Below are 25,426 nucleotides of genomic sequence, written 5' to 3' on the forward strand. Positions count from 1 at the left end.
CATATGTTTACTTTTTTGTTGGATGTTTTAGGCACATAATGGAATAACACAAAGTTCCTTTTCTACCCTTTCTTTAAGCAAGTGGGTATCAAGCTATGTAAAAATGGAAAACACAACTAAGGACAAAGCAATTAAGAGATTTATATCCTCTCAAGTTCAGTCCTGTTCTTGGTTTTTTCCTTTCTGCAACTATTAATTGAGTAGAAACCAACAGATTAATTTTTTTTTTTCAGTGATTTAATATGTTCTGAAAATTTCCCAGCCATCTGCAGGTCAGAATGCAGCCAGCAACTTGTTCTAACTAGTAGATAGCCCTCCACCTAGATAACCTAATTCTCATTGCTTCTGCATGGAACAGATCATTCCCACGTCCATGAGCGAAGCTGTATTAAGTAGTACTTAAGATCACCCTAGCAGTTTAGACACTGCTCTGCTGGCTCTCTCCAGTCAGCTGATGACTTGCAGATATTTCTAAGCCTTTCATAGTTCAGGATTCCACTAACATTTTGGGGAGGACTTCCCTGGATGAAAGGGAGAACAGGGGTTTTAGGTGGTTGTCTCTGGTAATGAGTAGCAAAAGCAGGAATCCGTGGGGTTTCATAGGAAATGGTGTAGACACTGTTCATCACTCCACCTTCTTTCTTGTGCCATTTTTTCATCAGGTGCTCAAGAAGGCCATAGTTGGTGGGTGGTTCTGAGGCAGGAAATGATTGAATGTTAGAAATGATAGAATAAAACTTTTGATCCTGGTGTTTTTACTCCACAGATGCCATAGGGAATACTTGTACTATTTGGAGAGGAGATTAAGGACAAAACAGATCTTTTTGTTCCCCGGGCATGTGTGCCTACCTTCCAGCTGGAAGGGAAAAGTCACTCTTTAATATTGATATGACAGCATTACTTGTATAAATTGAGTCCTGATTCTTTATAGTCTCTCTGGTAGGTACTTAAAAAGTTAACAGAGATGTATGTTAACGTACACTTAAATTTAGAAACAGTAATACTCCGGGAATTCTGCTGCTAGATGTGTCTCACAGCTCTCCTTTTCAGCTGGTGTCTTGCATTATTGAATAAGGGAGAGAAATCTGTTCATTTGCACTACCCTTCAGTGCTTCCCGTGGTGATTAAGTATTGTGTGGGCAACATTTCCACTTCATCAATCCAAAAAACAAGCTACTGACTGGGTAAGAAATCAGCCAGAATTCACCACAAGATCCATTACAGAATTAAAACAGGAGGTTCCTGGCTCCAACTCTATATATTGGCTACTGCACCATGTTCCAACTGATTGAATTAATAACGCCAAAAACTACCAGTAATGGGGAAATCTGATTTCTGAGGAATCCAGGAAGACTTGGGTCCACTCCACTTGCGGAGGGGAGGCAGCACAGGGTTGTAACTATGTCTGTTGTATTTATCATCATACTCCGATACTAAATTGCGGCTCCTTGGCTCTTCATGATGGGTGAAATAGTGCTGCATTGGCAGGCCCTGAAATGAGATGTACATGAAACCACACTGATTGGTTTTGTACACAGGCCTCAACTGGCTTAGCATGCTTTAGAGTCAGACTGCCCTCCCAGTGGTATCACAAAACTTGGCCAGTACTTACATTACTTAGAATTTAATCCCTGAAAGTAATGACATTTGCATTTCAAGTAAATGCAACTACATCAGTATGTAATGAGAACTGATTGGTCTCATTTGAACACATGCATCATAGATTTGCAGATACATCTAAAAAGCCTGCAAATGAAAAGCTGATTGTCTGGTGCTGCTTAAGTGTTTCAGTGTGCACTAGCATTACGTTTACTACCTTCCAACTGTCTGTCAGGAGAGATGATAAGAATATTTGGTGGTGGAGAAGCACCTTGGAGGAAAGGCACATTCTAGCAGATGATCCTTGTGGGAAAAGTGAAAGATCTGGGACAGGTTTAAGTGCAGTTTGTTCCTATGAAGTGGAGGTATGCTGATGGAAATAATCCTCTTTTATTAGCAAGCTCATATTAAAGCCCAGGGAACGTCCTGAAGACACAATCCCCAGTCCTAGGTGGTAGAAATGTGCTGGTTTTCTTCATGTCCCCTGGCCACCCTCCAAGGCAGAGACTGGGAAACAACCAGAGAGTACCAAGAAGCATGTGCCTTTGCTACCTCGGGAAGGCATACTGGCATACTGCTTGAATCAAACATACGAGGGAGCTCTGGATCCTCTGAACTGGCCATGGAGCTGCAGCATCTTTTTTTACACATTTTGAAAATGTGAATTTGTTAATTTGTTACTCCTTTTCCTTACCTCCATTTTTTGCACCATGACTCTCCTTAGTGTTTGTTCTGGTTTGTGATCTGGAAAGGAAACGAAGTCTGTTCTGTATATGCTGTGGTTCAGTTTCCCAGTGTCTTTCCTGAACTAGAGAGAGACATGACACTCAGTAGAGCTAAGGCAAGCTGATAATTACAAGAGCTGCATTTAAAAGGCACTTATTTGGACAGAGGTCTATGCTATGTACTTTCTCTCAGAGAGTAAAGTCAGCTGGTGTAACCCACCACTGTAAAATTCTGATTGATTCCTTGGTGTAAATGGAAGACACTGGACAGCCCTGGAAGAATTATTCATGGTGTTAAACACTTACCCCTGCCACATGAACCAATAAACCCTTTTGGGGGGGGGGGGTATTTTGTCCCTTTTTTGCCACTTCTGCTACAGCAGGTCAGCCTCTGCAGTATAGTCTAGCATTTTGCTCCAGGGAAAAAAAAAAAGAATCTAAAGGAAGTCATTTTAGCAGAGTCAGGAGGATTTGCCCTCTGCAGCTCTACTATTGAATCCAACTGACATGTTTTGATGAAGTTAAATGTATAATGCTGAAATTGAGGTCAGCTCTTAAGCAGGCTGTGCAATCTGCAAGCAGCTCTGCGAGCAAAGATGTTTTCACCAGCTATTTACACCAATATCCAAGTTATAAAAGATTCTCTGATACAAGTAATAGTAAGAACTGACGGGTTAATGAAGCCTTTTTATGTAATGTTGGTATATATACTGTTGTATATAAGCTGTAAAGCAGCCTGAAGTGACTGCCAAAAGAACTACAGCATTTTTAATTGGCTGAGGTTACATGCAGTGGGAACCACACATTAGCCTGTGCTCAGGCCTTGCTGTCCTGACTTAGGGAGAAGAATGGCAGATCATGAACAGAATGATGTAGGACAAGCAAAGTGCTCATCCTTCTCCCTTTCATTTACTCTTCCAAGATAAGCCTGGGCTGCAGCTCATGACCGCAGCAGTACACTACCTCCACAGGGCTGGATCTTCCCCTTTTCCTCTCTTCCAGCCAGTTTCCAATGAGAACTTTAGTGGAATATCTGGGTTCAATTTTCCACCAGTCCTGGCCATCGTTTTGCGATGCTATCACACGTCTTCGTCTCAACAGCATCACCCCCAGTGGTTGTTAGAATTGTCCTTCAAGTTACATGGGTGAAAGATTACTCAGTAGCCCAGCACTAAAACTAGGGCAGAAAGGGGCTCCACTTCTGCCTGCCTATGTGCTGGGTGATGTGAGTGACAGCATGGAACTGCGTAGCCATGGAACCGTTTGTGTTTGCTGTCCCCATGGTGATTGTTGTTCCAGTAACCACATTCTACTTCCTGTTGACCAAAACAATGGTTCCTAACCCAGGAAAATCAGCTGGATATTTTCTCTAATACAGCTCAGAATCAGAGCACAGTATATTATATTGTCTCACAACACCCTGATACATACTCCTCTATAGACTGCACCACACACACCTGCACACACACAGTCTCTCATCATGGTCAAATTCTATTTTAAAGAAGTGAAATAAACCAGGATGTCCATTCAAAATTATGTTCTTCTTTATTGACATAACTAGAGATAAGGGCTTGCAGCATGGTACAAGCTTGTAGAAGGTTTGCATGTTCCATATTCCAACTAAGAGCTGGAATGAGGTTCTGATGAGCCTTGTATGTCATTGTTAGTGCTGCTCTTGATTGACTACTGATCACCTGATATTCAATATCCTAAAAGGACATTTTCCTAAGTTGAGGCATGAACAGACTCGTGGAATCTAAGATGTTTGCTATAAGCTTTTTAGGAAGTTAACAACGCTGTCCAATCCCCTTTTTCCAGATGGGAATGCCAAACCACAGTAATCATAGAGGCTTATGATTCCATGGAATCCATCCTCGAGGTGGTACCAGGTCACTGGAACACCGTTGTCCTCCAGTCTCTTCTTGTAAAGCAAGCCATCGTCCCTCAGCACATCATACTCACAAGTCAGGATGAAAGTCTGAGGCAGCTGCTGAACCACAGCATCTTCGGCCAGCAGCGGGCACAGGTTGGGCTCACAGAATCTCTTCACTGTCTCATAAACTTCAGCAATAAAATCAGTGGACTTACACGGCTTTACACCTCTGACCTTAAATTTTTCAGGGATGTGATCTGGGCTTACCCACTTCCTATACTTCAGCCTCATATCTGGAGGAATATGAGAGCCCTCCAAGACCTCTTGCATATGCAGTGCATGCCCATTGAGGTACTGCAAAGCAAAGAAAGCAGCACGTTCTCGGAATAAGAGAGGGACTCCCCGATTCTGCTGATAGGATGGTAAATTGAAGTCCAGGGCCTGCAGGCCTGGGTAGATCAAGACCTGAGCACGCAGGCTGGGGAGGTCTGATCTACCTGCAAGGGTCTGGCTAACAGCAGCTGCCAGATTGCCCCCAGCACTGTCCCCACAGACAGTTACGTTGGCAGGATCCACGCTGTAGTGCTCTGCATTCTTCATGAAGTGTATGGTGGCATTAAGACAGTCTTCATATGCATCAGGGTATTTGTGTTCAGGGGCTAAACGATACCTAGCACACAGAAAGAGACAACAAAAGTAAGAGAAGGAAATGTTGTTGGTATTATTCAGAAAATGGTATCTCATCCTGTCGTCCAGCCCTATCATTTTGAGGTGTTTTTCCTCTAGGTGAGGATACTCATTACCCCCTGAGCAGGCGTTCCTCAGTTAGTGACTGCAGGTAGGCTGTAAACTATAAACTTACTCACCAGGATTCAGTAAAGTAGGATTCTCTTTTGATAACAAGTCTGAGTGAGACTTTGTACATTTCTTAGTCATGCTGAAAACTCCCTGTGTATCCTTGACAAGATCATTTCATCATTTTGTGCCTCTACTTCCTAAGTGTAAAGTGGGAGTAATGCAGTGTGATTACTCTCTTTCTATAAATACGATTATTTTGAGGACCTTATTCATACATTCAGCACAAGGAATATTTTTTTTTTAGCTAAATTTTTTATTGACTTTCAAAGCTAAGTTTTTTATTGACATTTTCTTAATGTAACAAATATTTCCATTTGGGTCTTTTCTGAGTGTATCAGGGCCTGAACACTCACGAGCTGTGATATCTCCATTATCGCTGTTTGTCTCTTTATGGACTTCATGGAATTCAATAGAAATTTCTCTGAAAAAAAGCACATCTCCAAATCCAGTGCAGCTCTGCTGTGACACCACAGCAACAATCACCTCCAAAGAGCAGAAGAGGGCAGGCACTTACTGAACAGATACAACTACTGAGACACTTTCTCTGGATAGGTAGCGACATACTTTTTCGTAGGTATCTGGAAAAGAAACGTTTTTATTAGTGCTGTGCTATTGCCCTAATGCTTGGGACAGCTGGGGAATGTTCACTCCAGAAAGGCATGCATTTATCTTCAGATTTCCTCCCACACCCCATGCTGAACCCTCCTCTTACTTCAATTTTATAGAAAGATGAGAACTTTCTTTCTACATTACTACAGTCCTTCCAGCAAGTATCTTACCAAGACTTCCAAATACCCAGCCTCCTCCATGAAAGAAGATGAGAGCTCTCCTTCGCCCATCAGAGGTAGCTTTAGGCTGATAAACCCTCACAGGTACTTTGTTAAACTGCAGATCCTGGATGAAAAGCTTTGGATCCACCCCTAGTTTCCGTCCCTGTCGCACGTATCGGCCAAATGTGATTTGATTGCAAAGTCCCGTCTTCTCCAAAATCCTTCCCTGTTAAAGGTAAAAGAAATTAAGGCTTCTTTACAGGTCTTGAGTTAGCCAACTTACAAAAACTCTGCATCATACTTATATTGAACTGTATTGAGGGAAAATTTAAACACAGAAGAAGGGTAATATTGTAAAATACAAATACTGGAAATTCACAACCTCCCTGGGCAACTGGAATGGGTTGCCCAAGGAGGTTGTGAATGCTCCATCCCTGGCAGTGTTCAAGGCCAGGGTGGACGAGGCCTTGGGTAATATGGTTTAGTGTGAGGTGTCCCTGCCCATGGCAGGGGGCTTGAAACTTGATGATCTTAAGGTCCCTTCCAACCCTAAGTATTCTATGATTCTAAATACACTGTAAGAAGATACAGCAATAATAGCACAAGATGGTAGAATAACTACCACAAGGACTGTTCCCAGAGGAGGATAATGGCCATGCAAACGTATTGCAAACCCTCTCTAAATGGTTTCCTGTATTCTAAGTACTGCTCAGAGAGCTCCTTCCCATCACTTGGTTAGTCCTTGGGTTTTGCTTTAATAAATCCGTGGAAAGCAGTGAGGAAAAGTAACTCCACGGTTGGTTTTCTTGGTAGGAATGCCCAGTCTTATGGAAGTGAGAGATCCCCTTACTGAGAGGAGCCATAGAGAAAAGCCAGAAAGGAGTATTTAAGTTTGCCTCGATTAGTTTTAGCTTCTAACATATCAGGACCACTGGAATGTGAAGAATCAGACTGAAAAATCTAGTCTTCACATACAGCAATTTGATTTTTCTTGTCTGATAAAAATAAAGCTCTTTGATTCAGGAGAAAAACCAAACCCACAACAGTTTTCCCAAGCTCTTGTATCCTACAGACTGTAAATATACTTGCATTACCCAAGTCCTATGTCACATCAGAAATTTGATACAGGCTACTCAAAGTGGGTGCCTTGGAGAACACCCTTAGTTGTCAGCATTGTCCTGCACACCTTTGTGATAGCAACATGACAACAACAATGAAATGTCCTATGTTGAAACAGCAATAAAACTTCTACTAGTTCTTCATTGCATAAACTAATATTCCTGAATTAGCCCATAAAACTCAATGAATTTGCAAATCTCAAGTACTGAGTTGCATCGTGCAAATTAGTTACCACTTTTTATTTGCACATTACTGAGCACAATCAAGAAAGTTCCTTTCCTGATGCTCTTGCAATGCTCCTCCATGCTGTATTCAGAAATCTTATGTAAAAAGTGAAGAAACAAGAAATTGCGAACCAAATTAGTTAATGGAATCAAACTGTTACAGTTCAGTTACTAAACGATTTTTAACTGCTCAAAGAGAGTCTGTCTTTATCCACTCCCTTATTGTCACCTGGTAGTGGGATTCACAAGAGCTAGGTACCTTAGTCAGTAACTTTCAAGAGGATATAAATGGTGTAGGTATGAAACAGCATGGAGAACAAGGTCTTCATGATAGCAAAAGTGATGTGTTGGCTAAAGGAGAGAACTGAAGATTTAAAACCATTAAAAGATACAACTAGTGACACGAGAAGAGTTTAGGGGAGCTCTAATGCCGTTTATGCAATGCTGTAAAAGGGAGTCCACGGATTAAGTAAAGCAGCCCTAACCGGATTGTGTACCATCAATGTCAGCGCGGCAGGAGCCCTTGAAGGGCTGCAGTGTTCCTTGTGCAAGGTGACTTCGCCTGAAGCAGAGGGCAGTTATCAGCCCAAGCACCGGCTCAGCTCTCAATTGGAGACTCAAATCAGCCCCGTGGTTTGGCAACCTCCGCTAGCGCGCTTCAGCACGCCGCTCCGACCGGGAGCTGGGTCGCGGTGAGGTGCTTCATCGCGGGGAGCCGCAGGACATGCGGATCCGAACCCAGCCTCCTGGGGTTTTGCCTTCCTAAGCGCAGCCCGGGGGCCGGGGCTTGCCCGCCCTCCCCGCGAGGGGATGCCCGGCGAGGGGCCGGACCTGAGACCCCCCCGTGCTCAGTGGAAACAGTCCCCCGTTCCCCGGGACCACAAGCGGGCGGAGGGCGCGACTCACCAGGGCGGCCGTGCCGAGCAGGACGGCCAGGACCAGGCGCAGCTTGGCAGGCTGGTTCACCCCGGGCGGGATGTCGTAGCTGGGCAGGGAGAGGAGGACCGCGGCCACCACGGCTGCCAGCGCCGCCAGGCCCAGCAGCAGCAGCAGCAGCAGCGCGGGCAGCAGCGCCATGGCGCGGCGGAGGCCCCGGGGGGCTCCCGGCCCGCGGCGGGGCCCGGCAGCTCCCGCCCGCCCCCCTCCGAACCGGCGGCGTCAGGGGCCGTTTGTGACAGCTCCGCAGAGCCGCCCGCGGGGTCATGGCACGGGCGGCGGCGAGGCCGGGGGGAGGCCGCGCGGGAGCCGCGCAGTAATCTCGGTTCAAGGAGGAGCCGGTGCGTGACCTAGAGCCGCGCGTCCCCGCGGCCGGCAGAGTGGGAGCGGGCGCTTTGCCGGGTGCTGCCGTTACCGGAGGCGGGGGAACCCGCAGCGCCAGCGGGCTGCGGCGCATCCTGTGCCCCTGGCGGCTCCATCGTCAAACCGCCCGGAGTAGGCAGTTGGTAGTTTGTCCCTAAACGTAGGGATTCTTTGTCTAACGGCAGCGTGCAGGAAGCTGAGGGAAGGGCTGCCTCTGCACTGTGACAGCTGAATGGAAGACGGCGTTTCTTTTTGTAAGAATTTCTGATTTCCTCAGTTTGGGGATTATCTTTTCCTTAGGCTGTTAATTTCTCTGTGTTACTATTTTGAGTACGCTCATGACTGTTTCTTCTTGCATTATCAGCAAAATATAATAAAACATCATGTCAAGGAATACACTGCCTTGTCCTGTAAATAAAACTCAAAGTATGAAGAACATCACAACATAAATTCTAAAAATATAATACTGGGGAACCATTCTTTGAAAGAACAGGAGAACATTTTGCTTCATATTTTCTGTCTCTAAGCTAAACCTTCCAGTATACACAGATCAAGAGTCCAGTTCACTGATCCTTACTGGCTTTCGAAAACCTACGTTAAGTGTTGCCTTTCAACCAGTAGGTCTTGTCCTGAGCTTCAGTGGCATAATAGAAACATCCCAAAATTAAGTAGGAGTTTGTAGAGCTACAGTGAGTTCAAGTTCAGGGCAGCCCTTACTTGCCTCGCGCAAGGTGTCCTCAGTTAACTCAGGCCTCTACTGCTCTTGCAGATGTGGATCTGTCATGCCCACTGAAAATCTGCTGGTTTTCCTTATCAAGACTTCAATTCTGCCTGTATTTCCAGAGCTTTCCTCTAACTTTTTCTTACAGCTCACTACGTACCTACCTGGTGCTTTTTAGCTACATAAAATGAACTCATGCTTTGGAGCTTATGAAATGGACATCACAAAGACCCTGGCTGCAATTCACAGGAGTTATTTCTTCCAAGTCATTCCACAGACATCATTCGTATAGAATTACATAATTTGGTAATGAAATACAAGGAATCAATCAGATAGATACTGGTTTGAAAGAAAAGGGATTGAAACACGGTATGTGGAAAATACTAAAGCTGTAGAGACTGAACTGACAAGAGTCTCATGAGGACAAAGACAGAAGTTCATTAATATGAAAATAGGTATTCTTACACATCACATTTTTGCTGACAAGTGCTATCTGAGATTTGGGAGCCTAAACAGTCAGTGGGAAAAATACAAAGAAGGAAAGTTGTTTTCACAGGCCTTTTATGAATTTAACAATTCTGTCCAATCCCCTTTTTCCAGATGGGAATGCCAAACCACAGTAATCATAGAAGCTTATGATTCCATGGAATCCATCCTTGAGGTGGTACCAGGTCACTGGAACACCGTTGTCCTCCAGTCTCTTCTTGTAAAGCAAGCCATCGTCCCTCAGCACATCATACTCACAAGTCAGGATGAAAGTCTGAGGCAGCTGCTGAACCACAGCATCTTCGGCCAGCAGCGGGCACAGGTTGGGCTCACAGAATCTCTTCACTGTCTCATAAACTTCAGCAATAAAATCAGTGGACTTACACGGCTTTACACCTCTGACCTTAAATTTTTCAGGGATGTGATCTGGGCTTACCCACTTCCTATACTTCAGCCTCATATCTGGAGGAATATGAGAGCCCTCTAAGACCTCTTGCATATGCAGTGCATGCCCATTGAGGTTCTGCAAAGCAAAGAAAGCAGCATGTAAGGGACTCCCCGATTCTGCTGATAGGATGGTAGGCAGCCAGCAGGATTCTGGTACTTACACATTAGCTTACAAAAATAACACCTAAACCACATTTCTGATATAAATAATGGCAACGTAACTCACCATAGCTGATGTACCAATCACAAGAGCAAGGATAATTTAAAGCTTTCCAGGATGATTCACTCCAGGAGGGATACTAAAATTGGAGTTATTGGATTAAAATTTTACCTGGATTGAAATTGCTAGTATGAAAGAAGCAATAAAACCCACCAGCAGTACCACTGGCAGTATATAAAAAAATGCCATTTCGCTTAACTAAAGGTGAGGTATCTTTATGCCTATCTTTGATGCACCTTTCTCAGCTGAAAGTAAGCCTTAGAGCAGTCCCAAGTTGCGACTGATGTCTTGGGTGCCACACACCTTCAAGTCCTTATAAATGTTGTGTAAGGTGCCAGCATGCGTTACATTGGAAAAGACTCAAGAGGAGAGTGTATTTAATATCCTGTTTAGCTTCATGTTAATTGTGGGACTGGTGCAGAGCCTGGTGTTCTTCATAGTGTCCTCAACATAAAAAGGACATGGAACTGTTGGAACAAGTCCAGAGGAGGCCACGAGGATGATCAGGGGACTGGAGCTCCTCCTGTATGAAGATCGGCTGAGAAAGCTGGGGCTGTTCAGCCTGGAGAAGAGAAGGCTGCGTGGAGACCTCATAGCAGCCTTCCAGTATCTGAAGGGGGCCTATAGGGATGCTGGGGAGGGACTCTTCATTAGGAACTGTAGTGATAGGGCAAGGGGTAACAGGTTAAAATTTAAACAGTGGAAGTTTAGATTGGATATAAGGAAGAAATTCTTTACTGTAAGGGTGGTGAGGCACTGGAATGGGTTGCCCGGGGAAGTTGTGAATGCTCCATCCCTGCCAGTGTTCAAGGCCAGGCTGTACAGAGCCTTGGGTGGCATGGTTTAGTGTGAGGTGTCCCTGTCCATGGCAGGGGGGGGTGGAGCTAGATGATCTTAAGGTGCTTTCCAACCCTAACTGTTCTATGATTCTATGGTATTCTTGGATTGCGGATGATATAAATAGTTGCTCAGATATAGCAGTTAATTACTGAACGAAGGTCTAGTTTATGATGGGTTGCTATTGACAATGAAAGCCAACTAAGGTGGAGGTTAAATTGTCTCTTGCATCTTACAGAAATTATCTCTTGGTTGATCTGCAGCAACAGCATATTGCTCCCTGTATTGTGGACATTATTTTAAGTGGTTTAGAGTATATAATTTTAACAAGGACATCTAGAAAAGAAAATGGGAACTAACATGTTGGGGGGAAGCTAATCTGCTCTACCAAAGTAAATGTTTCAGTCTTATTTTGTTATTAGAGTATTTAAGCAGAGGACAGGTTTTTCAGCATACGTGCAAGTTTGTTAAGCGTAGGAAAACAAATAGTTTCTTCCATTATAATTTAAACATAACTGCCTTGGACAGTTGCAGTTTTCACTTCATTTATGTGAGTCTAAAATACCAGTTTCCTAGCCCATAGACATAGGTGGTGACCGGGAATCTTAAACTCAGATGGTACATGTAGCATATATCACAGGTACTGTATTATAGCATTTTAATATCAGTATCTTTTTCCTTTGCCAAAATAAACCTTTGGCAAAGGAGAAAGATGCTCAGCCTTCTAGGAAGAATTGAACTGTTGATCATAATATAATAAAATGGGTCAGACCCAGTGTTGGTTTAAATTTTTACTTCATCTTTAATATTTACTGAGAGAATAGCAAGCATCTAGTCTAAATAGATCATTAAAATAGGCAGACTGCACGTAGAATACTTCAAACAGCATGCAAAGAAACTTTCATAGCATTATTGAAATATCTTTTCCAGTGGTCACACTGGCAAAATTGCTCATAGAAGTCCTATCTGAACCTTTTATATGGAATTTAGAAGCATAAAAGACTACAGAAAATTGTCAGTTCTTGCAGAAAGAAAGAAAATTGTTTCTATAAGCTTTTTAGAAAGTTCACAATGTTGTCAAGACCCCTTTTTCCAGATGGGAATGACAACCAGTCAGTATTAAATGAATTTATGATTCCATGGAATCCATCCTCGAGGTGGTACCAGGCCACTGGAACACCGTTGTCCTCCAGTCTCTTCTTGTAAAGCAAGCCATCGTCCCTCAGCACATCATACTCACAAGTCAGGATGAAAGTCTGAGGCAGCTGCTGAACCACAGCATCTTCGGCCAGCAGCGGGCACAGGTTGGGCTCACAGAATCTCTTCACTGTCTCATAAATCTGAGTTGAACAGTCAAGTAACACATGTGGTTTGTAGCCTCTGACCTTAAATTTTTGAGGGATGTGATCTGGACTTAACCACTTCCCATAATTTAATTTTATGTCCATAGGAATATGAGAGCCCTCCAAGACCTCTTCCAGGTTTGATACATTCCCACCTAGGTACTGTAACATATAGAAAGCAGCACGTTCTCGAAATAAGGGAGGGACTCCCCGATTCTGCTGATAGGATGGTAAATTGAAGTCCAGGGCCTGCAGGCCTGGGTAGATCAAGACCTGAGCACGCAGGCTGGGGAGGTCTGATCTACCTGCAAGGGTCTGGCTAACAGCAGCTGCCAGATTGCCCCCAGCACTGTCCCCACAGACAGTTATGTTGGCAGGATCCACGCCGTAGTGCTCTGCATTCTTCATGAAGTGTATGGTGGCATTAAGACAGTCTTCATACGCAGCAGGGTATTTGTGTTCAGGGGCTAAACGATACCTAGCACACAGAAAGAGACAACAAAAGTAAGAGAAGGAAGTATTAGTTTTAAATGTATTGCTGAAAACACTGGTTCCTGCAATCAGCAGGGTTTTCTCTTTGATCATAAAATAAACTGCAGGTTGTTGGACCAGGTGATGCAGATTAACCTGTTAGGATATCATCTGTTTAGGGAGTTTCCCAGGTATTTGACAACACAATAGTAGTCCACTGCCAACTATGTTTATGTTTTATCAGCAATCCTTTAGTCATTTTATGCTTTAGCTTTCCATGGGTCGAATAGAAATGACAATATATCTGGCTTATGGCTTTGTTATAGTGTAACTATATCCTCATAATCTAAATCATTATGTCAGTATATTGGTGGTAATATTAGCTTGTCATTAATATTGTGCATCTATAAGCATCAAGCAGAGTTTTCTTTAATACGGATTAAGTAGGATATATGGCTTACTATCCATTTACTATCATTTTTGAGTTTGGAATTTTTAAACAGTGATTCAAAACTTTATTTTCCAGGTGGGTATCCCAAAGCATTATTTGTGATGTAGTCAGGCAGTGAAAACTTAGCCGGAGTCATTCTTCAGTGGCTCCAAACAAGAACAGAGTGAATTTGTAAATCACATGCTTGACAAGCCCCACAGAAACACATTCTCTGAGAACAGTTGTTGCTGTGGTTAGGGAAGCTGTAAGTTTATGTTTACACTGTGGGAAATAATCTATAACAAACAGCATGAGGAGAGACTCACCCAACAGATACAACCACAGATTCGCTTTCTCTGGCAATAGAGCGGCATAGCATTTCATGGGTCTCTGAAAAAAACAGATTTGGTTTGGTTTGGTTTGGTTTGGTTTGGTTTGGTTTGGTTTGGTTTGGTTTGGTTTGGTTTGGTTTGCCAGAGTATTAATTTTGTCTATTGCAGAAGTCAAAGAATCGCAAGAAGAAAATACTCTCTGAGTTTCTCTGCCCCCTCCTACGTAGCTCCTCAGTTCTTTTGCACCGCCTCATATTCTTATTTCAGTATTTACTTACTGTATTTTTTCCCCTTTTATCTTATTGTCCTTAAGAAAAACCACATAATGTACAGCAGATTCTTTTCTTCTGACAGCCAGACTTAGGAGGCTGCATCTGTCATTATACTCCCAACTTCATAACTGCTACAGGTCAAGCAACAATCAACTTCAACATTTATGAAGTAGATACTTTTTTAACTACATTATAATATCTTTCTTCTGTTAGATATCTTACCAAGACTTCCAAATACCCATCCTCCTCCATGGAAAAACATGACTCCTCTCCTTTGGCTGGCAGATGGAGCCTTAAGCTGATAAATTCGTACTGGCACTGTTTCAAACCACAGGTCCTTGATTAAGAGCTTTGGGTCCACTCGTAGAATCTTTCTATCTTGCATGTACCGGACAAAGTTAACCTGGCTGCATATACCAATGTTTTCCAAAATCCTTCCCTGTTCAAAGGCAAGGAGAATAGGGAGTTCACTCAAGAGATTCTGTGTTTTCCAAAGTAAAGAAACTCTATGGGCAGTATACTCCTGATCTTTATGTTGTATATTTTAGGGCAACCATAAAATATTTGAGTAGTATAGGTATAGTACAACTGAACAAATAGCAGCAGCAGCATGAGAGGACACATGAGCAGCAGCATTCACTGAAGAACATAAAGTAATGCAACATTAACACAGAAATATATCCCTTCACTTTCTCAGTGGGTCCTTTATGTAGCATTGGAAACGAGTTTGCTTTTCACTGGATATTCTGTCCTTGCCCCTGAGGAGGTGTGGAAACATAGTGAAAGATGATAGTTCTGGTGCTCATTTTCATCATGTGGACACTTGCCCAAAGTACAGTTGGCTAAGTTGAGAAATATATTTGATAATTGCTTTTTGATTTCATGTCAGAGGTCTTCACTGATGTGTGCAATGCACTAGCAAGAACATCCTGAGATAGTAGGCTCAAGCTTATGTTCTTCCTACATGCCATCATGATATTCATGCCAGGAACCAGAAGATGAAAAGAATACAAATGAGAGCTACTGGTATGATGTAAATTTGCAAAAATAGAAAAAAAACACATAACCTCTGTTTTGAAATACATATACATAGGTCCTTACAAAAGATTTGGATCAAGCTTTTAGTGTTCAGTATTTTGTTATGACTATTTCTTCTTAGACCACTACATTTGTATGGCTTGTCAGCAGAGTGTTGGGACTCAAAGTGTATTTACTTCTGAAAGACCTTTTCTCCAGTGACTCCAGCTCCTTATAATGTTCTCCATGCCTGATTTTTTGATAAAGAAACTAATACATTTGCAACATGCTGATTTTAATTAATTATAGAAATTAGTCTTATTATCTCTGATTGGGTACTAACATGATACAATTATTTATTCTTTGGTATTTGCTATTTTCCAAGCAGAAATAGAACAACTACAAAGAGTATGCTCACCTTTGTATTAAACTTACTTGGGTTTTTTCAGCCTGTGCTGTTGACATTGCAGCATACAATTCTGGTTCATGCTACTAATGGGTAGTGTATAAATATAAGGAGAGAACTGGTTTTTCTAGCTGCTTAAGTGAAGTAATCTCTTTCTAATCAAAACTTCTGTGCATCCAAAGCATGAGAACATGGATCTAGAATTCTTTACTGTGGTCTTCTGTAATCTAGAATATATCTGACTGAGATTTTTTTATTTTTCTAAAACATTTTAAATAGTTTTTCCCTTTCAGAGATGTTTAAGTGATTTATTAAACGCATTACTTCTGTTATCTCGAGTGTTTCTAACACCTGTCACCACAGCATCTATACACCTATCATTACATGAAATATTCCTGATTCAGTGAGATCCTGTGTCAGCAGAGATCACCGAAAGTTGAGTGCTGACAAGAGCTTCAACTCTTGTGCACCAGTTCCCACTTTCATCCAGATCTGCTCACCTGAAGCAGCTAGGCTGGCCAGAACCCCTCATTCCTATCAGAGAAGCCTGCTCAGTTGCTGCAGGAGTTACAAATACGTCTTCAGGGGAGATGGACTTCCTCCACCTCCTCTTGGGCAACATTACCTGATTTTGTCACTTGTGTGACAAAAAAAAACCCTTTCCCAAAGCAATTTTGAAATGTTCAGTTTCTAATTTTATCTTCAAGTAGATAACTCCTCATCCCTATGTCTAAGGAAAGCTTGAAGGCATGGCCCAAAAACATCTGATATATTCTGATCCTATAATGGAAATTCAAATGATCCAACATGCAGAAGTGGTCTTAATCAATTTGTTGCTAGGTTAGCACAATTCATTGTAGAGGCACAGTGAGGCTGTGTTAGGCAGCATTTACATCCTGCCTAGTGTCAGAGCCAGGCAGGACTGTATTAATGCAGCTTAGTGTCAAAATCTGGTCAAGGTTTACCTAGGAAAACCAAGCTTTTAAATCCAACATACAGCATGATAGCAATGCCCTGCTTTCCTCTCTGGAAACTAATTCCAAGCAGGGCTCTAGCATTGCAGTAAGTTTCAGATCTGCAGGTTCACCATGCTTCCACCAGAAACCGCACCAGGTTAACTTACCACCACAGCTCTGATTATTAACATGATGTGGATGATTCGGAGCTTTACCGGCTCGTTCACTCCAGGAGGAATGTCAGAGTTGGAGAAATCAAAATTCATTGCACCCAAGACCAGCAATACAAATCCAGCAACAAAAACTGCCAAGAACAGCACGAGCAGTGTGTATAAAACTGCCATTTTGCTGAGCAGCAAAGTGGTCTGAAATGTCTTTGATTTGACTTTCCCAGATATCTTTGGCTTGTTACTTCCTGATTCTTTGTTCGTCGTAAGGTTGCTCTAGTAAAAACCTTTCTCCTCCCTTTTACAAATACCTTAGTTGGTGTCTCGCCCTCTTCCACTTTCTTTCCCTCTTCTCCCTTTATTTCACAGAAGGTAAGTTGGTGAAACTCCTGAATTCATTAAGAGATCTATGCCAGCATACTCTTGGAATTGTTGTAAGAAACCAGTCCTTAGCTGGGAGAGGAGTGTTAGGAATAAACTGTATTAATATTAAATTAATTAGAGGTTGAAAATGGACACAGAGCATTTGTGTAGTTTGAGTTTGTGACACTATAAAGCAATTGTGTTTTTCTAGGGTTATGCAGAGACAGGAACCTGCAGATGGTGATTGTCACTCTAAAGGGACAGATGGACTGTCACCAATATGGTTTTGGAAAGGTACACTTGTGAAATTAGGTCATTACCTCAGTTTCGGGGGTTTTGGTATTTGTGTATTCTTCTAAAAGAATAATGTGGTTAAAAAAACCACAGGAGGCTGCGTTTAGATTCATGATCAGATTACCTCATACCAGATAACCTCAGTAACTCTCAGTGTGCAGCAGGTAACGCAGGTAACCTTAAATGACTTAAGGTGATCAGCAATTAAAGAGTTTCAAATCAAACTGGTTTACCTTGTTCTTGCTGTAGAATAGGATTGTGCAAATGTAGAGGTGAGTTGTGCAAATGTAGAATGGGATTGTGCAAATGTAGAAGATGCTTGTGCCAGTGTAGAATGGGATTGTGCAAATGTAGAATGGGATTGTGCAAATGCAGAGGTGGCTTGTGCTGATGTAGAATGGGATTGTGCTAATGTAGAATGGGACTGCTAATGCAGAGATGGGTTGTGCAAATGTAGAATGGGATTGTGCAAACATAGAGGTGGCTTGTGCTAATGTAGAACGGGATTGTGCTGATATAGAGATGGGTTGTGCAAATGTAGAATGGGATTGCACAGACATAGAGGTGGCTTGTGCTGATGTAGAATGGGAGTGTGCTAATGTAGAGATGGGTTGTGCTAAGGTAGAGATGGGCTCTGCTAATGTAGAGGTGGGTTCTGCTAATGTAGAATGGGATCATGCTACTACAGAGATGCTGTAGCTTGAACGATGCTTGACATACTAATTGTGAATCTAAGTCTGCAGTTCCTCAAACAACTGGGAAGTCAGAACATTGTTGAAATTGCAGATTTTCAGGGAAATGAAAAGTAAGATGTCACTTCATTAAGCAGCCATGTTATAATTTGTTGTTGGGGCTTTTTTTTATGTTAAATTGTAAGCAATAGGGGAAATACCATGTCATTTGAGTCAGAAAACTTTCTAAAAAATGAAATTTTGTAGGATTAGCAAGAGTGTGGTCTCTGTCTGCCAGTGTTGCATTGTTCCTCTCACCACAAGGTGTTCATTTAGGTTTATCAGTGAGTATGTGTTTAGCAGATGTAACTTGCTGTTTAATAGAAGTACTTGAAATGCTAGCTTTTATTTTTTTTTTGTTATTGAAAGCATCACAATTGCCACGCTATTACAGTGATAAGACAATATAATGTTGTGCTTTTCTACTCTCTTACCTCTGTGATCTTCAGAGCTTTTTCAACAAACATAGCATAACAGGTAATATAAAAGGTCCTCTTGAGCATAATCTTAAGATAAAAAGAGTACAGAAAGGAAACCAAGTCTCACCTCTGCCCTTCTGAAACATGCACACACTCATTACAGTTTAGGTATTCCAGTTCCAAGAATCAAGTTCCAAAATGAAACATCATTTCTCAGATCTCAAACAGAATCAACCGCATACTAGTTCCAGTTCAGGACTTCCACTTCAAACAGAAGCCTTTCTTCTGACTACGCTTGTCCTGAAGAAAGAAACTTTCAAGAACAGTGTAGTCTGTGCAAACTAACCCTAGGAATTAAAACGCATAGCTGCAATTTCACTACCAGACATAAGACTTCACAGAACCTGAATCATTGGGCTCTCCATCTGATACCCTAACATCTGTCGTTCACAAGGGCCAGAGCAGACCCTGGTTGTTGTCTTCAGCATTCGTCAGGAAGAGGCATTCTTGCTGCTTGTCTTGAAGGTGTGCCAGACACGCAAAGACACTACAATTGCTAGAGTTGAAGCGAAACAGTATGTGCCAGGTGCCTACTTCTGCATCTTGATCTTAATGGTGGGGTTTTCTAATCATGGTTTCTGGAATGGCGATGCTTTAAATAATCTTTACATTTGTTTGAAAGTCACTGCAGAAGCAGAAATTAGAAAGTGAATAATGCAGTCAAAATCTGGTATCAAAAGTGTTTACATTCTTTGCCAAGTGTAAATTCACCAAGGATAAAGTAAGATTTGCATCTTTGTTCTGAAAAATACTTCTATAAGCTGTTTATAAAATTCACCATATTATCCATTATCTTTTTCCCAGTTAAAAAGGAAAAAATCCCATATCCAAAAAAGGACAAAATTCCATGGAAACCACTCTCAGAATGACACCAGGTTACTTGAACACCATTGTCCTCTAAGCGCTTCTTGTATAACAGCCCATCATCCCTGAGCACATCAAACTCACAGGTCAAGATGTAGCTTTCTGGGAGCTGGCGAATAATGGAATCTTCGGCTAAGAGTGGGGAAAATGTTATTGCTAAAATTTCTTTGATTGCTTCATGGGCTTCAGGTTTATATGAGGTGGGTTTCTGAGGTACGTAGTCTCTCATCTTGAATTTGTCAGGAATAATGTCAGCACTTACCCATTTCTTATACTTCTGTTTCATACTCTCAGGAACATGGCGGTTTTGGAGAACATCTTTCAAAACTGATGGTTCTTTATTAAGATAGCGAAAGCAGAAGTAGACAACTGACTTCCGAAACAACAGGGGCACCGAAGCATTCTGCTGGTAGGAAGGCAAGTGAAAATCCAGGCCCTGCAGTCCTGGATAAAGTAAAACCTGAGCACGTACTTTTGGGAGATCTCTTTTATTCAGCAATATTTGGCAAATAACTGTAGCAAAATTGGCTCCACAACTGTCACCACTAAGGATGATGAGAGCGGGATCCACATGATACTCTTCTAAATTCCTCATAAAATACAAGGTGGCATTGAGACAATCGAGATACTGCCCTGGGTATGGGTGTTCAGGAGCCAAACGATAACTGGAATGTCAAAGATACCATGGTTATTGTCAAAGTGAGTATAAAAATGCAATTTAATTTTCATTTTAACTAGTGTTAATTAGTGTACACTGGAAAGACAAACTAATGGTATTACAGCTATTTTAGAATACTGGTCCTATAAGCACATTTCTCAATGGAATGAAAGAGTAAAGTGAAGAATTAGGGAGTACAGTTTACAGTAGTAAATGTTTTCAGCATAGGTTTCAGATAGGTTTCGGCTGTACACTGTGTTACCATAAATACTTTGATGTAAAAGTAGCACTTACCCCACTGACACAACCACTGAGTTGCATTTTTTGGCCATATAGCGGCATATTCTTTCACAGGCTGCTAAAGGGAAAATCAGAAATTATATGTTAAAAATCAAATATTCTTTTGAAATGGAAATTCAGATCCTTGAACATAAGCTTTGTGGAAGGCACTGCAACGTGAGACCCATGAGTAATTTCTGCTGTGGTCTTTACCTGTTAATGTATTTTCTGGTTATTGATTGGTGGCTGTTAGGGCATAAGGAACGTAAGAATGGTTGTACTAGGACAAACAGATGTCTGTCTAGGATGGTATCACATCTCAGGTGTTGTTCTCTAAGGAGAAGCATAACCTGAGGACAAGCATCTATAAGTCATAAGCAGCATACAAGAAGCTGAGGCTCAGGGCACTCCTCTGAGACAGATACTGTGTCTTTATATTAAATGCCCTTGGTTAATGTTTCTTCCCTGAATTACTCAAACCACTTCCTGAAGCCATGATTTTAACATTAACAACTTTGTGCAGTGAAGAATTCCATAGCTTGCTTACAAAGGTGTAAAAAACCATTTCTATTTGCTCACTTTGTGCCTGGATTTCACTATTTCCATTTGATGACATTCACTTCCATGCTGTACAAAATGGTGATAATTATTCCCTGTTTAACTTCTCTTCCACCTCATGGTTTGTAGACATTTAGTGCATCTGTCTTTGAGCCTGAAGGATCATAGTCATTCTCTGTACATCAGCACTTTTCTCTTTTGATACTGCTTTATCTTATTTGAGGTATGGGAACTAGAACTATAAGCAGTATTCTGTATTTACATGCACAATGGATTTATTACAGTGGTATAAAGAAGTTCCCAGTTTTGTCCTTTCCTAATAATAATTTATTGCATTTTATTTGCTTTCTGACTGCTGCTGAGCACTAACTCAACATTTTCAGGCAATTTTCTACCATAATCCCAAGATCATCTTCCTGCAAGGGAGAAGTCTGCTTAAAGCCCATTGGTTTATTTGTAAAGGAGGACGCTGTGGTCATGTCTGACTTCTCTACACACCATTTCACCTGTCATTTTATTGTCTAATCCTTTGCTATCATAAAGACACTCTGCAGTTTTTCAGCCATTCATTTACTAGCCCAGAGGACTTTGTATCAGCTTTCAGCATCTTTTCTCTTTCTGACTAAATTGATTAGCACTGACCCCAGCACAGATCCCCTTCCGGGAATCTCCCAGGAATATCCCAGAACTCATCTTTTTTCTCTCTTAACCAGTTTTTTTATCTAAATGAAAGACCTTCCCTCTTGTGTCATGGGTGTATAGCTTCTTTAGGAGGCTCTTTTGGAAATTAAAGTAGGATTTATCAACTCAGTCTCCTTTATTGCTGTATTTGCTGACTCATTTAAAAAAGCTTAAATTGATTTGTGAAGCATGACTTCCATTTGTATGGATTTTAAGGAGTAAGTCATATTTACCTGTCCACTGATTTTGTTCTTCATTGTAGCTTTTGCTAGTTTGCTAGTTGCAGACTTCAGGCTTACTAGGATATAGATTCCACAAGTCCTTTAAAAAGCTTGACATAGAATCATAGAATTCCAGAATAGTTTGGGTTGGAAGGGACTTTAAAGCTCATCCAGTCCCAACTCCCTGCCACAGGCAGGGACCCCTTCCACTGGAGCAGCTTGCTCCAAGCCCCTGTGTCCAACCTGGCCTTGAAGACTGCCAGGGATGGCGCAGCCACAGCTTCTCTGGGCACCCTGTGCCAGCACCTCAGCACCCTCACAGGGAAGAAGACCCAATGTTACTTGCTCTCCTCTTGCCAAGTACCAGCGTGAATTCAGGTGAAAGGTCACATTCTACAATCAGTGTATCAGTGTGGGTATTATCTTAATGGCATGTGAACAACAACAACAATTATGCCACCACACTATGGCAACTACAACTATGGTGTGGGGTTTTTTTTGCCACTGAAAGGAATTCACCTTTCACTTAGATCACAGTGGCTTATCTTGAGTCCTCACCGCCAACCAAAGTAGCTCTAGAGCTAAAAGCGTCACGGGTAGTGCCAGCCTAACACTCCATCCAGACTAACATGCTCTGCAGTAAAACAAGGGTATTTCTGCACAGTGTAGAATGGAACCTCAGTTCCTGGAATTTACATTATCATTTCTGCATGATGTTAAGCAAAACTTGGTAGACTCTCAAACTCATTTGCAGATAACTGGAGTCTGCCTGGAGTATAGTAGAGACTTACCGTGCGAAACAGTAAAGGATTCAAACTCCACAGACTTCCCTGTCTGACCCCTGGAATGAAGTCTGCATTTCCATGTTAGGTACTTTGGCTTCCAGACAAAGCACACACTGACTTGCGTGCTCAGGAGGAGATCCAGAATAGGTAAGAGGCTGAGAGTAGCAACTGAGACAAAGTTGTCTTCCTGTCTGAAAAAAACCTGAAGTATCCTGTGCAGTGTTACCACAAGGATTGGTCTTCCCCAGATTGGTTCTATTTTTGATGCTTATTTATTATTTATCTTTTCCTTGATTTTGATTCCTTGTTTGCTGAATGGCAATATATTTACACATTATTTTTTAATGTATTAAATTCTCTCTTGGACAATGTTATACCTTGTAGACTTTCCTTGGATGCATAAACTGCAAGTTGAGAAACAGTTTCATAGTGTTTCTATACAAAAGATGAGTGCTGAGCACAGAAGTGTATTTAAATTCCACACTTTGTGGCCTTATCCAGACTTAGAGAAAATGCTTTAGTCCAGTTGAGATGGAAACCTAAAAGTTTGTCCTTGGGAAGTAACCAAAGCATTGCTCCAGAGAATTACGCCAGAATGAATTTTTTTAGCAACAGTATTGCCATTTTCATGATGTAATAATTCCTGAAAGTAAATCTAGATTCATTTGTGTATCAGCCTAAAAGGATTTTAAGTTGCATTTCTGGCAAAGATGGAGAACACAGGAGCAGGGAAGAAACCTGATTGAAACCCTTACTCCAGGACTGCTGCTGTATCTTTCATCTAGTCATCAGTTAAGTTACAAGAACATCCTGTAAGCTCAGCTTCCCACTCAGTGACCTATGAGTTCTGTTTCAATGTCTCTCTTTCTCTGTGCCAGCAAACTGAATCTTTCTCAGAGTCAGCAGGAGTAGTAGTGGAGTCCCCCTGCTGTTAGCTGACAGCTGACCCAGCAGGTTCTGGAGCACAGTTCTGGATTTAGAAGCCTTAGATTTGCTTTCATCAACTTAGCTTGTAGCCCAGAGGAAGTAGAAATGTGAGTCCCCTTAACTATGCACTAGGCTATTAATTCTGCAAGGCAGTTAGTAGTGAGATTGCAAAGGCTGTTGTCAGTAGGAAGAGCAGGTGAGATATTGACAGTGTCTGAAGATAAAAATGTAAAGGTTTGGATTTGATTTTAAAAACAAAACTTGCTCTTTTCTTACTAATGCTTCCGAATGTGCCAGCGCCTCCATGAAAATACAGTATTCCTCTTCTTTTGCCACTAGGTGGCCATTTGGGATGATAAATCCTCAGTGGTACCTCATCTACTTTGAGGTCTTTGATAAGAAGTGTTGAATCTCTCCGTGGTGGTATTCCATTGAGCACAATTCGCATTAAGCTTAAGTCACTGCAGATTCCCAGCTTCTGCAAAATCTTTCCCTGTTGAAAAGAAAGAACTAGGAAGAAGAGGAGCAATGTTGGCTTGCTTCTGAGACAGCATCATTATATGTACATGCGCTTCACTAGGTACAGTCTACATATAGTTGGGGGGGGTTAATTTTCATGTGAAATGGTTTTCCAATGTAAAGTGGCTGCAGTTTGACAGATGCACTGAAAAATCTAAGTAAGCTTTTTAGTCATTATCAGTTTTATGAGATAATATAATGCATTTCATACAACTATGCTTACAGGTTTCAGGGGGGAGAATTGTTTATTGTTTTCTCTCTTAAGCCATTATCTTCCAGCTCCAAACTATCCTACCAAAATAAAAGCAAAATCCTCAGTTTTAAGAAAGTTCACTTACCAAGACCATGGTTGTAATCATCACTGAATGATAAAACCGCAGCTTTAGAGGTTGGTCAATTCCGAATGGCAGTTCTGAGATGAAAAGATCATAAAATACCCCCCAGAAAAACAATGCTGGTACTACAACAGGAGAGATGAAGACCATCCCTATTGTTGCTAAAGTCACATAAACAGATGCCATTTCACTTCAGTAGATGTGGATGCTAAGAAAACCCTGTGCTACCTCTGCCTTAAGCCTTGTTTTCAAGTGGTTCTGACATGTCTTCACAGGAAACTAAGCACTCACTTCATAAGCAGAAATGAAAAGTTTATTCATGTTGCAACATCCTATTTTTCTCCACCCTTCTTTTGCTAATGATATTACTGGCAACAAGTCATTATGCTTAAAAAAAGGGCAGGGGGACAGTTTACCCTTTACAAAAAGTGGATTTCCGAGTATATGGAATTGACTTTTACCATAAGCTCTTCACTAGCAATGAAAAATGATTATTCAGAGGAGTCTTTATTTGAAGATGGTCTATGTTTTGTTGTGGGTTCATTATGAATGGACATTCCTGTTGTAGTGTTGAACTGTAATAATGTGGGGCTACTTGAACACTAGCTACTTGTCATCAAGGTGTGTACTTCTCTGGGAAGAAAAACATTCATTAAAGATCATATTTTTTTAATAAACTTTTGTTTTATACTGTACATTAAGACTTGCAGTTTCTTGTCACTGGTTTTACTTGTACTCCTATTCCAGTGTGAAGAGCGATATCTGTGCATAAAACTTCTTGTGCAGCTAACATAATATAGCACATACATCACAGGTTATACACTGAGCACAGGTACTCATTTAAACCAAAATTAAAGCATGGATGTGTGTCTTAGTGCACAGTAAGGTCTCTTCAGATACAGAATGGTGTATTTGGAGACTCTGTTTCTGGTAAAAGCTTCTCACCAATTAAACTCTCAGAATTTGATATTGATTGCAATTCTTTGTAGCTCAATGTAGAGGCATGTTGAATACATGTGTATTAGTGAGGGCTGATTGAAGCTGATGGCAGTTTGTGGTGAAATAATTTTTATGGCTGATGTTCTTTTCAATGAATTTAATTTTCCACACAATTTTAAAGTTACAGCTCCCAAGACATTTTCCTGACCTGTCTTTTAAAG

At 41.5% G+C, this 25,426-nt stretch overlaps 4 protein-coding genes across 4 annotated transcripts; all 4 read right to left on the reverse strand.

Moving 5' to 3' along the window:
* Positions 1-410: 410 nt before the first annotated feature.
* Positions 411-3,713, reverse strand: CFAP107 (cilia and flagella associated protein 107). The gene is made up of 4 exons (XM_061369522.1): positions 3,288-3,713; positions 2,294-2,407; positions 1,314-1,491; positions 411-694 (listed from the first exon to the last, which is right to left on the reverse strand). The coding sequence occupies exons 1-4, from the start codon at positions 3,426-3,428 to the stop codon at positions 411-413; spliced, it is 717 nt and encodes a 238-aa protein (XP_061225506.1). The 5' UTR covers positions 3,429-3,713.
* A 133-nt stretch (positions 3,714-3,846) lies between these two features.
* On the reverse strand, positions 3,847-8,286 carry LOC133220986 (arylacetamide deacetylase-like 4). The gene is made up of 4 exons (XM_061369505.1): positions 8,075-8,286; positions 5,835-6,051; positions 5,570-5,633; positions 3,847-4,867 (listed from the first exon to the last, which is right to left on the reverse strand). The coding sequence occupies exons 1-4, from the start codon at positions 8,243-8,245 to the stop codon at positions 4,093-4,095; spliced, it is 1,227 nt and encodes a 408-aa protein (XP_061225489.1). The 5' UTR covers positions 8,246-8,286; the 3' UTR covers positions 3,847-4,092.
* A 3,912-nt stretch (positions 8,287-12,198) lies between these two features.
* On the reverse strand, positions 12,199-16,931 carry LOC133220993 (arylacetamide deacetylase-like 4). The gene is made up of 4 exons (XM_061369517.1): positions 16,573-16,931; positions 14,249-14,465; positions 13,749-13,812; positions 12,199-12,999 (listed from the first exon to the last, which is right to left on the reverse strand). Exons 1-4 carry the CDS (start codon positions 16,747-16,749, stop codon positions 12,225-12,227), a joined length of 1,233 nt encoding a protein of 410 aa, XP_061225501.1. The 5' UTR covers positions 16,750-16,931; the 3' UTR covers positions 12,199-12,224.
* Positions 16,932-18,754: 1,823 nt separating this feature from the next.
* On the reverse strand, positions 18,755-24,848 carry LOC133220978 (arylacetamide deacetylase-like 4). Its single transcript, XM_061369480.1, has 4 exons — positions 24,270-24,848; positions 23,689-23,905; positions 20,256-20,319; positions 18,755-19,968 (listed from the first exon to the last, which is right to left on the reverse strand). The coding sequence occupies exons 1-4, from the start codon at positions 24,450-24,452 to the stop codon at positions 19,194-19,196; spliced, it is 1,239 nt and encodes a 412-aa protein (XP_061225464.1). The 5' UTR covers positions 24,453-24,848; the 3' UTR covers positions 18,755-19,193.
* Positions 24,849-25,426: the final 578 nt, after the last annotated feature.

Source organism: Neopsephotus bourkii, unplaced genomic scaffold (assembly GCF_033783945.1).
Source record: "Neopsephotus bourkii isolate Nb327-2 ecotype Australia unplaced genomic scaffold, CSIRO-AGI_Nbou_v1 NB_1500, whole genome shotgun sequence".
Lineage (NCBI taxonomy): Eukaryota > Metazoa > Chordata > Aves > Psittaciformes > Psittacidae > Neopsephotus > Neopsephotus bourkii.

Bases quoted from the DNA above. Each gene is read 5' to 3' on its own strand.
- CFAP107 (XM_061369522.1), bottom strand. From the start codon at position 3,428: ATGCTGTTGAGACGAAGACGTGTGATAGCATCGCAAAACGATGGCCAG. The intron at 1,492-2,293 runs GTAAGGAAAAGG...ATCTCATTTCAG, and splicing joins TCATGGTGCAAAAAATGGAG to GGCCTGCCAATGCAGCACTA. The intron at 695-1,313 runs GTAGTTTTTGGC...TTCCTGCCTCAG, and splicing joins ATCAGATTTCCCCATTACTG to AACCACCCACCAACTATGGC.
- LOC133220986 (XM_061369505.1), bottom strand. From the start codon at position 8,245: ATGGCGCTGCTGCCCGCGCTGCTGCTGCTGCTGCTGCTGGGCCTGGCG. The intron at 6,052-8,074 runs GTGAGTCGCGCC...TACCTTTAACAG, and splicing joins TGCTCGGCACGGCCGCCCTG to GGAAGGATTTTGGAGAAGAC. The intron at 4,868-5,569 runs GTAAGTGCCTGC...TCTGTGTGCTAG, and splicing joins TCAGTAGTTGTATCTGTTCA to GTATCGTTTAGCCCCTGAAC.
- LOC133220993 (XM_061369517.1), bottom strand. From the start codon at position 16,749: ATGGCAGTTTTATACACACTGCTCGTGCTGTTCTTGGCAGTTTTTGTT. The intron at 13,813-14,248 runs GTAAGATATCTA...TGTTTTTTTCAG, and splicing joins ATGGGTATTTGGAAGTCTTG to AGACCCATGAAATGCTATGC. The intron at 13,000-13,748 runs GTGAGTCTCTCC...TCTGTGTGCTAG, and splicing joins TCTGTGGTTGTATCTGTTGG to GTATCGTTTAGCCCCTGAAC.
- LOC133220978 (XM_061369480.1), bottom strand. From the start codon at position 24,452: ATGGCATCTGTTTATGTGACTTTAGCAACAATAGGGATGGTCTTCATC. The intron at 23,906-24,269 runs GTAAGTGAACTT...TCTTTTCAACAG, and splicing joins TGATTACAACCATGGTCTTG to GGAAAGATTTTGCAGAAGCT. The intron at 20,320-23,688 runs GTAAGAAAAGAG...TTTTCCCTTTAG, and splicing joins TGGCACATTCGGAAGCATTA to CAGCCTGTGAAAGAATATGC.